At 57.8% G+C, this 8,839-nt stretch overlaps 1 protein-coding gene across 1 annotated transcript; it reads right to left on the reverse strand.

Annotated features, from left to right (window-relative positions):
- Positions 1–4,319: 4,319 nt before the first annotated feature.
- LOC130149297 (collagen alpha-1(I) chain-like) lies at positions 4,320–5,677 on the reverse strand. The gene is made up of 2 exons (XM_056338786.1): positions 5,450–5,677; positions 4,320–4,912 (listed from the first exon to the last, which is right to left on the reverse strand). Exons 1-2 carry the CDS (start codon positions 5,499–5,501, stop codon positions 4,320–4,322), a joined length of 645 nt encoding a protein of 214 aa, XP_056194761.1. The 5' UTR covers positions 5,502–5,677.
- Positions 5,678–8,839: the final 3,162 nt, after the last annotated feature.

Consider the following 8,839-nt stretch of genomic DNA (forward strand, 5'->3'; position numbering starts at 1 on the left):
GAAACATCTCTGTAAAGAGCATCTGCTGCAGAAACCAGCCGCACAGGGACAGGCACGCTCCCGCACTCTGGCAGGGGGAGGACACTGCCACACAGCTCTCCGTTGTACAGGCAGTCCCCCTGTGTCCCTTCACCTGCCCACATTAGCCACAGGCGCCAGGTGCTTGTCCTGGGCCCCAGAACCGCTATCCCCAGGCAAGCCAAAGGGCTGCTCGGTTTTACTGCCTCCTGCTCCTGGAGCAGGGCTCCTCTGCCACTTCTCACCCAGGGCCCTTGGCTCACACAGCTGGCAGGGACTGCAGAAAACAGCTGGCGAGCGCAGCAGCCCCCATTCACAACCCCGCTCCCACAAGGCCTTCAGGGTCCTGCTGCTCAGCCGAGGCCGTGGCAGAAGGACGGTGGGCTGCCCTCTGCTCTCCAATGTCTGCAAACCTGCCAGGGGCTCCTGGTAATGCACTGTAGCTGCCACCACAGTCCCCAGCTGAGGCAGGACGAAGGGCTGAACCTTTCCCCTCTGCCTCTCAAGCCTGTGCACATGAACTTTCACAGCTGCGTCAGCTCCTGCAGCCGCACCAGCCTCGCTGGGGACTGGCTGGGACCAGGAGCCAACTTTGACATCTAGATGAACATGCCAGCCAAATGTTTTATATATATATATCTGTATTTAGTATCCAATCATTGGTAAAATATGCATGATCATTAGTGAAAGATGTAGCTTAGATAGAATATAATCATTTGCAAAGATGGAGTGCATCCTTCCTTGCTTGGAGGCAGGTGGTCAAGGCTGTGAAACCAGATATATGGCCTTCTATGGAAACCGGTGGTTAAAATCAAGTAGGTAAGGGAGGCTCCCTTGGTTCCTCCTGGTAGCCCGGGCCAGGCTTTGGTGGGATCTGTGGGAGGAGAGTGAAACCAGATGTCTCTGCATTTGAAATCAGGTGATCTTGTTTATTCAACACTATAAGAGCTGGACCCTCTGACAGTGACTTTGGAGACCTCACCTACGAGTGGATGCCCTGTGTAGGACCTCCCAAATGCCAGGACAGGCTCTCCAAATCCTCACTGTAACCAGGGCTCCCAGCAGCTGTGGACCCGGATGACGGTAAAGTATTAAGGCAGTTGGTGATGTATCTTTCTTAACCGCTGTAGCCTGTCATAGGCAGCAGTGATTAGGTGCATTGCTTGTTTTATTCTTGCTGTATCCTTTCACTTACTACTTGTTTCACTTCCTATTCTATTTTTTAAAATGTAAGTAAAGATAAACTCACTTCTTTAACTAGGGGTCTCTTTTCGTTGTACTGACCCGGTCTATGGCAAAACACCTCTCTGCAGGAGGCCTTCCCACAGCAGCAGGAGCAGGCTGGAAGTGGACTGTGAAGCCGGGGCAGCCAGTTTGTAATTGTGTGCCTGAGCCAACGTTACAAAGGTACCAGCAAGAAACCACTTCTCCTTGTGGATTCAAAGCAATGGCTTGCCCCCAGGCTGTCTCAGTTGTGACTTTCTGTTCTAACAGGGCCTGGCTATGTTAGTGGGGTGGAAGAGATCCCCAGCCCCTGCCTGCTGAGCAGCAGCAATGCCCGGCTCATGTGGCAGGAGGACCTCTGCTGCCTGCCTCCCTGTGCAGACCCAAGAGGAGTCGCTCCTCGCCAGGGACCACGACTGAAGGGCAATGTTTTATCAGGGCATTTCACTTGCATGTCTGAAATCCTTTTTCCCTAGCTGTGCTACAAGGAACCATCACCTGCAGCAGCACAGCTGCACTTCCTAACCCAACCACAGTAAACCTTGTAACAAGCTGGAGTTCCTTCTTAATGAGGATAGCACCTGCAATGGTCCTTGTAGAAGAGGGAGGGATGGCATTTCTCCATACAGACGAGCAAGCCATTTGGCCACAGCACCGCCAAGGCGCTGCTCCTGGCCCTTGGCATGCCCCCTGGTTTGCCTGCCCAACCGAGGAGATCTTGGACATGGAGGAAACGGGTACAGAATCCATGCAGGTTTTACAGTCCAAACTAAGGGCGCTGCTGCCAGAGGTTCTGGGGGTTTTTTGATGGTGATTTAAACCACCTACTGATGGAGCTGCCATGGTTCTTTACACCTCTCTTACTCCCCTGCTGATTGCCTTGATTTATACCCTGAGAACTCAGGATGTCCCAGCTGCTACTATCTGCTGATTTGCAATCAACTTCTGTCCGGCTTGTGGTGGTTCACAGTAGCAATGATGTCAGATCTGTTTCCAATGGAAGCAAATGCTCTAAAAGCATGACCAACCGCAATGGAGTAATCCTTCTGTGGACGCGATCTGCACAGTGTCCTGTGCCCTGGCTGTGGCCTGCTGATGTAAGGGGGAGTTTGTGAGCATTGTGGACTGTCTGAGAAGGGCATATATGACTGTTAATTGAAAACACTTGATGCACAGAGGTGAGGAGTGGAATGTATTTGGTTTATGGGGCAAGGTTATGGTAGCAGGGGGGCTGCCGGGGTGGCTTCTGTGAGAAGGTTCCAGTCAGTGCCACACCATGTTGTTCAGAGCCAGTTTCAGGTGGCTACAAGACGGACCTGCCACTGACCAAAGCTGGGCCAGTCAGTGACGGTGGTGGCGCCTCCACAATAATACATTTAAGAAGGTTGAAAAAGTGGTGCACAAGAGCATGTGGGAGAGAGGAATGAGAATATGGGAGAGAAACAACTCTGCAGGCACTGAAGTCAGCAAAGAAGGAGGAGGGGATGAGGTGCTCCAGGTTCATGTGTGGCTCATGACACAGGTTGTCCCTGAAGAGCTGGTGATGCAGCTTGTCCCCCTGCAGCCCATGGAGGTTAAGGGTGGGGCAGACATCCACCTGCAGCCCATGGAGGAGCCCATGCCACAGCAGGTGGATGTGCCCTGAAGGAAGCTGTGACCATGGAGATCCCATCATGGAGCAGGCTTCTGGCAAGATCTGTGGCCCCACGGGGGATCCACGCTGTAGCAGTTTGGGAAGAACTGCAGCCCACGGAAAGGACTCGTGTTGGAGAAGGACAGTCTCCCACGGGAGGGACCCCACACCGCAGCAGGGAAAGAGCATGAGGAGGAAGAGGCGGCAGAGGGAATGAGTTATGAACTGACTGCAGCACCCATTGCACATCCTCCTGTGTTCCTCTGGGGGAGGAAGTAGGGACGTCAGGACGGAAGGTGAGCCCAGGCATAAGGAAGTGTTGCAGGGAAGGTGTTTTAAAATTTATTCTCATTTCGCATTCTCCTACTCTGATTTGATTGGCAAGAAATTAATTTCTCCAAGCTGAGCCTGTTTGCCTGTGACACCAACTGCTGGGTCAAAATTTCCCTGTCCTTGCCACAAACCATGAGCCTTCTTATTTTTCCATCCTGGTGAGTAGTGGGAGTGATAGAGCAGAGTGGGGGAGACGTTGCAGCCAGGCAAGGTCAACCCAACCCCAACACGCCATGCTCATGCTGGCCCAGTACAGCAGTAGAAATGGTCTAACAACCTTCCTGGTGCAGAAGGGACATTGCAGCAGCAGAGCCACCTGGGAGGAGGTGACCAAAAAGCCCACTGCCCACACTCCCGGCGCTGGCAGGGAGCAGAGCTTCTTTGTCATGACAGTGCTTTTTGCCAAGCACTTTGCGTATGGTGACACCATGACTGAAGGCCATGGCTGAGAGGATCGGGAACTCAGGCATAGCCAGGAAGAAGCAGGAAAATAACAGCAGGAGACACAAAGGATTGTTCTGTTGGCAAGGGATCTTGGGGACAGCATCTGGGGGACGATGGTGGTGACACAGCAGATCTCCAAGAAGGAAAGCCTGACAGGAAGAAATGCACAAGGATCTGCAGGGAATTGCCTGATTTGAATGCCCAGGGAGCTTGTTAGTGTTAATAACAACTCCAAGCTGAGATCTTTGTGTGCGTCCTTGGGATGGGGAAAATTACCGGGTGGAAGCTGCTGCTGTGTTTGCCCAAGGCAGCCAGGCAAAGGTGAGACACCCACTAAGCTGAGCATCGTGCTGGAGCATTTGCGTTCGCTTTATTCTTGACATCGTGAACTCCCTGTGCCATGGCAGCACTTGGAGGACCTAGAGGTGTCACTTGGCCTTCCTAAAAGTCATGAAGAGCTCAGCATCCTTGGCAAGAGGAGAAGCAGCCTGAGGTGGCCTGGATGGGAATCGGTCCCCTCTGGGAAGGCGTTGCGGGACAATGCCGGCAGGCCTTTTCAGACAGGCCAGGGGACGCCACGGTACCCGCAAGGCTCTGACCCCATGCTGGGCAAGCACGAGCGCGTGGTGGGAAACACGCTGCGCCCCGCTGCCTTGCACAGACCCTCTCAGGCTCCCCGTGCAGCGCGGCCCAAGCGCGGCTGTTTGCTGCCTCGGAGCACCGATGCGCAGCAGCCCTCGAGGAGGAGAGGTGCTGAGCCCGGGCAGCGACTGCAAGGGGCACCCGCTGATCCCGGTGCCGGTGCCGGTGCCGCAGGCGGTGGCGGGAAGCGCCCGCGGCCGGGCGGGCCGAGGCGGCAGCGCCCCCTGGCGGGCCCGGCCGGGGCTGTCCCCCCGCCCCCGACACACACGCCCGGCCCCGGCCGCCGAGGTTCGTGCCCGGCCGCAGCCCCGGCTCCGAGCCCCGTGTCTCCCACGGCGCAGTAATACACCGCCGCGTCCCTGCGCCGGGGCCGGGCGAGCCACAGGGCGCTGGACCGGCGGTCTGCCGCCACCGACATCCGCCCCGGAGGGTCCTGCACCTCTCTGGACCCTTTGTGACCGCTCGTGATGAATGCGGGGCCTCGGCCCGGGAGCTGGCGGTACCAGTAGATTAAGTCTGTTGTCAATATGCTGGGGTGTGAGCAGCTGATGGCGATGCCGGTGTCCTCGGTGGTCTCTGCCGACGGCTCCTGCTGCACCTGGGCTCTGCCCACAGCCACTGCCGAGGAGAAAAAGAAGGGGGAATCCTCAAAACCTGCTTTGTGCCCTGCCCCGCCTGCCGTTCGCCATGGCAAATCCCAGCCAGGAACGTTCGGGCATGGGGGGGGGAGAAGAGTTTCCAGAGGATGTCTAGCGGTGCATTAACGGAGGTGTCCGTTAACGGCTGGCAGACATACGAACGCGAGAGTGACAGGTGGAGTCACTGGAGAAAAACAGGGACAAAGGGAAGGAGCCCGAGGGGAAGCAGCAGCGGGGAAGCAGCAGCGGGGAAGGAGCCCGAGGGGAAGCAGCAGCGGGGAAGGAGCGGCTGCAGGCGCTCCGCGGCAGAAGGCGGAGGGAAGGAGGCAGCGGGCAGGGCTGGACAGCGAGAGCACGGCGAGTTTCCGCAGGGAAGGCGGGATGGCAGCAGAGGGAGGGAGGGACGCGAGCCCGGCGCGGCGGCAGGGCTCCGTGCAGAAGCCCGAGGGGACGGCAGCCCCGCGGGGGCCCCCGCAGGCCGAGCCCCGGCCCGCCCCCCGCCGCCAGCCCCGCGCACCCAGCAGCAGCGCGGCCAGCCCCGCCAGCCCTGCGCCCCGGCCCCGCCGCATGCCGCCGCTCCGCCGCCCGCGCCTCGCTGCCCCGCGCCAGCCCCGGCTCTGGGCGGCGGCCGCGGCGCCTCCTCTCCGCCGCCTCCTCTGCTCCGCGCCGCCGCCAGCTCCGCCCCGGGGCTGAGCCCGGCGCCGGCGCCGCTCGGGGGCTCGCTGCAGCCTGGGGCAGCAGCGGGGCCTCGGCCCGGGAGATGGAGCAGCTTCCAGAGCTGCCTCCCCGCTCCGGGGCTGGAAGCGGCAGCCCCCGCTGCCCTGCGGGTGCCGGGGAGCAGCCTCAGAGCCTGCCTTCTGCTGCCTCTGCAGCCCACTTGGGTCATAGAGAAGGTGTGCGAGAAGATGCCGCTCCAGCTGTTGCCCAGCAGTGCTGAGAAAAGGGGAGCAATCGCCTCTCTTGGCCTCTTGGCAATGCTTTGTCTGAGGCGGCCGAGGATTCCCTTGGAACTCCTTGGCGCAGGGGCACAGTACTGGCTCATGGCCAGCTTGGTGTCTACCAGAAGCCTAGTTTGTTCTCTGCACAGGACTGCTTTCTATGGGTGACCCCGGGCTGCCCTGGTGCGTGGTGCTGTTCTTCCAAGGACAGGAGTTTTTCCCTTTCCCTTGTTTCCCTTGTTTCCCGCCCGCGTCCCCACCGGGAGCTCTGAGAGAGCAGAGCTGCAGGAAATGACTCTGCCAGGGGAACCCAGAACGAGAAAGGGAGGAGAGAATTCTTGTTCTTAGCATGCCTGAAATGCCTGTGCTGTGCTCCTGCCTCCTCCAGCAGTGGCACCTGTTGCTCCTGCACTCAGCAGCTTCTGCCTTGCCAGGGTGGAGGGGCGACAGGCCTGCAGCTGGGGACCAACCTCTCTGACACATCCTCCCATGCAATGTCGTGGGAGTCTCTCCTTCCCTGATGCCTGTGTCCTCTCTCTCACAGCACAAGGCCTTGGTGGGGTTGGCCTGTCCTAGCGCCTTCACGGTGCCTAGCGCCAAGCTCCTGTCAGCACAGCCCAAGGCTGCAGCTCTTACAAACATCATCTTCAACACCCCCAAGCCCTGCAGACACCAACTGTCCCACTCAGCCCCACAGGCACTGTGGACTTTCTCCTTCTATCCAAAAGAAGATCGGTACTCGAGGAAGCAACACATGAAGCTTTGTGCCCCGCTGCTCAACCCCTCTTATAAATCAGCTTCTGCCAAGCTCACCCAACACCACGCAGCCTTTCCCGATGGCCATAACCCTGCCAATTTCCCTTTCCTCCAAACCAGCTGGATCTCCAGCTGTCCTCCCCTTACTTCCAGTCCCATCAAACAAACCTGCCAAACTGTTTCTGCTCTTCCCATAGCATGATGTAGGTTGGACAGGGCCGGTCAGGGTTGTGTCCAGACGAGTCTTGAAAACGTCCAAGGCCAGAGCCTGCACAACATTTATGGACAGTGCATTCCAGTCCTTGAGCTTTTTCAGGGTCAAAAAGAACTGGAAAATAAGGTTCTCACATGTCAGTAGAATTCCGCAGGTTCCAAACTGTGTCTGTGGCCTCTCGGCCTACCGGCACCATGCACTTGGAGAAGAGCCTGGCTTCATCTTCTCCACGTGCTCAGAGCACGTAGCTGTAGACACCCATAAGGTCTCCCTTTGAGCCTTCTTTTGCTAAGGCCTCGTTCCCTCAGGCCCTGAGTGCATCATGTCCTCAAGCTCCCTGCCTGCCTTGGGGCCTCCCGCTGGACTCCCTCCAACACGCCTGTACCTTGCCTGCACACCGAGGAGCCCCAGCCTGAACGCAGGAGCCCAGGCATGGTCTCAGGAGTGCCAAAGAGAGGAGAAGGATGACTTCCCTGCCTGTGCTGGCTCCGCTTTCGCTGGCATCTCAGAGCGCAGTAGGTGTGCTTTGCCACAAGGGCACACTGCTGACTCACCTGCAGCCACTGGCCACCAGGCATCCCCTGCCTCCCCAGCTGCCTGACCTCCAACCTGTGTCTACAGCACGGTCCCAGCGCCCTCCAGAAGCTGAAAGGTGCCTCTCCCCGGAGGAAGTGCTCGATCATGGCTCAGGCCTTTGGAGAACAATCCTCTTCTGGTGTGTCCTACCTGCATGGTCGCTTCTGGTGGAACTGCAGCATAAATTCCTTCTGCCTGTGATCTGTCAAGCCAGAAAGGTATTTCAGCATTGCCTGGCTCCGTGTCCGCCGTATCTATCCGTTTGTCAGCTTTGGCACTGGGCTCATGCTCCACCTCGCTTTCTATAAGCTGCCAAAGGCTGATCCATGCATCTGAACAGGGTGAGATTGCAGGCTCAGGGTTCAGCCAACCCCCAGGTGCAAGGCAAGGAGGGGATCTTCCCTCCTTGGGCTGATTTGGCCAGGAATTAAGTCACGAGCACGATCATGCCTCCTGCCTAGAACCATTCTCTCCAACGGCAGCTCTCGGTGGATGCTGGGGGGAGCCTAGGAGCAAGACAAGTAGGATCCTTCTGCTGAGGATTCACTCCTGTGTTCCAAGCCCCTGGGCTTGGACTTGGCTGAAAAAGTCGCCCCCATACCAATCTCCACAGCTTTCCTCACTGGCACAGAGGCTGGGGAGGCACACGCCCAGCCTAACCACAACCCACAGCACCATGTTGCCCTCTGCTTTACAGCCAGGCTTCATCCATCCCTCCAAGTACCCACCTGGAGAACCCCTGGCGGCCTGTGCTGCCCTGGGCTCCAGGACACCACCGCTGAGGCAAGCGTGCTGGCTGGCCGCTTTGAACCGCATGCAAAGAATGCCTGGAGAAGGGATCCTTTACCACCGGTTCACGGCGAGGGCCTCTGCCGCTGCACAAACCAGGTTTTCCTCTGTGCTTCAGAAGCCCAAGAACGTCGACTCTGAACAGCTGAGTGTTGTTCAGAGCCGTGCAGGCTTCCTCTCCACCACAGACCTTGTGCTCAGGAATTGGCTGCAGTGCTGGGGGAAGAGGATTCTCTTACCTGTAAATCTCATCCCTTCTGGGAGATGGAATTGTCTCTTGGCAGCCACCACAGCCTCATATCCTATTTCCTCCACGAAAACCCCGATGTCTTGACAGAAATGTACAAGTGGAAGGATGGAAATCCCTACACCCCTGCCTCCACCGAGAGGGGATTATGGCTAATGAAGCACATACAAGCATAGCAAAAATGTGAAAAGGCCAACACCATTATAAGGGCGTTTCTGTTGCGTGCCTGGCAAGTAAGGCCTTTTGCCAAAGCCCTGCCAGAGCGCTGCTACTGGCTCTTGGCACGACCTCTAGCTTGCTTGCCCAACGGAGACCATGGAAAGATAGAAAAGGGGCACAGGATCCACCCAAGTTTTAGACCTCAAACTAAGGGCATTGCTGCCAGCG

This window comes from Falco biarmicus, chromosome 4 (assembly GCF_023638135.1).
Source record: "Falco biarmicus isolate bFalBia1 chromosome 4, bFalBia1.pri, whole genome shotgun sequence".
Classification (NCBI taxonomy): domain Eukaryota; kingdom Metazoa; phylum Chordata; class Aves; order Falconiformes; family Falconidae; genus Falco; species Falco biarmicus.

Coding starts and splice junctions, on each gene's coding strand:
- LOC130149297 (XM_056338786.1), bottom strand. CDS start 5,501: ATGCGGCGGGGCCGGGGCGCAGGGCTGGCGGGGCTGGCCGCGCTGCTG. Junction 4,913..5,449: donor GCTGGCCGCGCTGCTGCTGG/GTGCGCGGGGCT, acceptor TCTCCTCGGCAG/TGGCTGTGGGCAGAGCCCAG.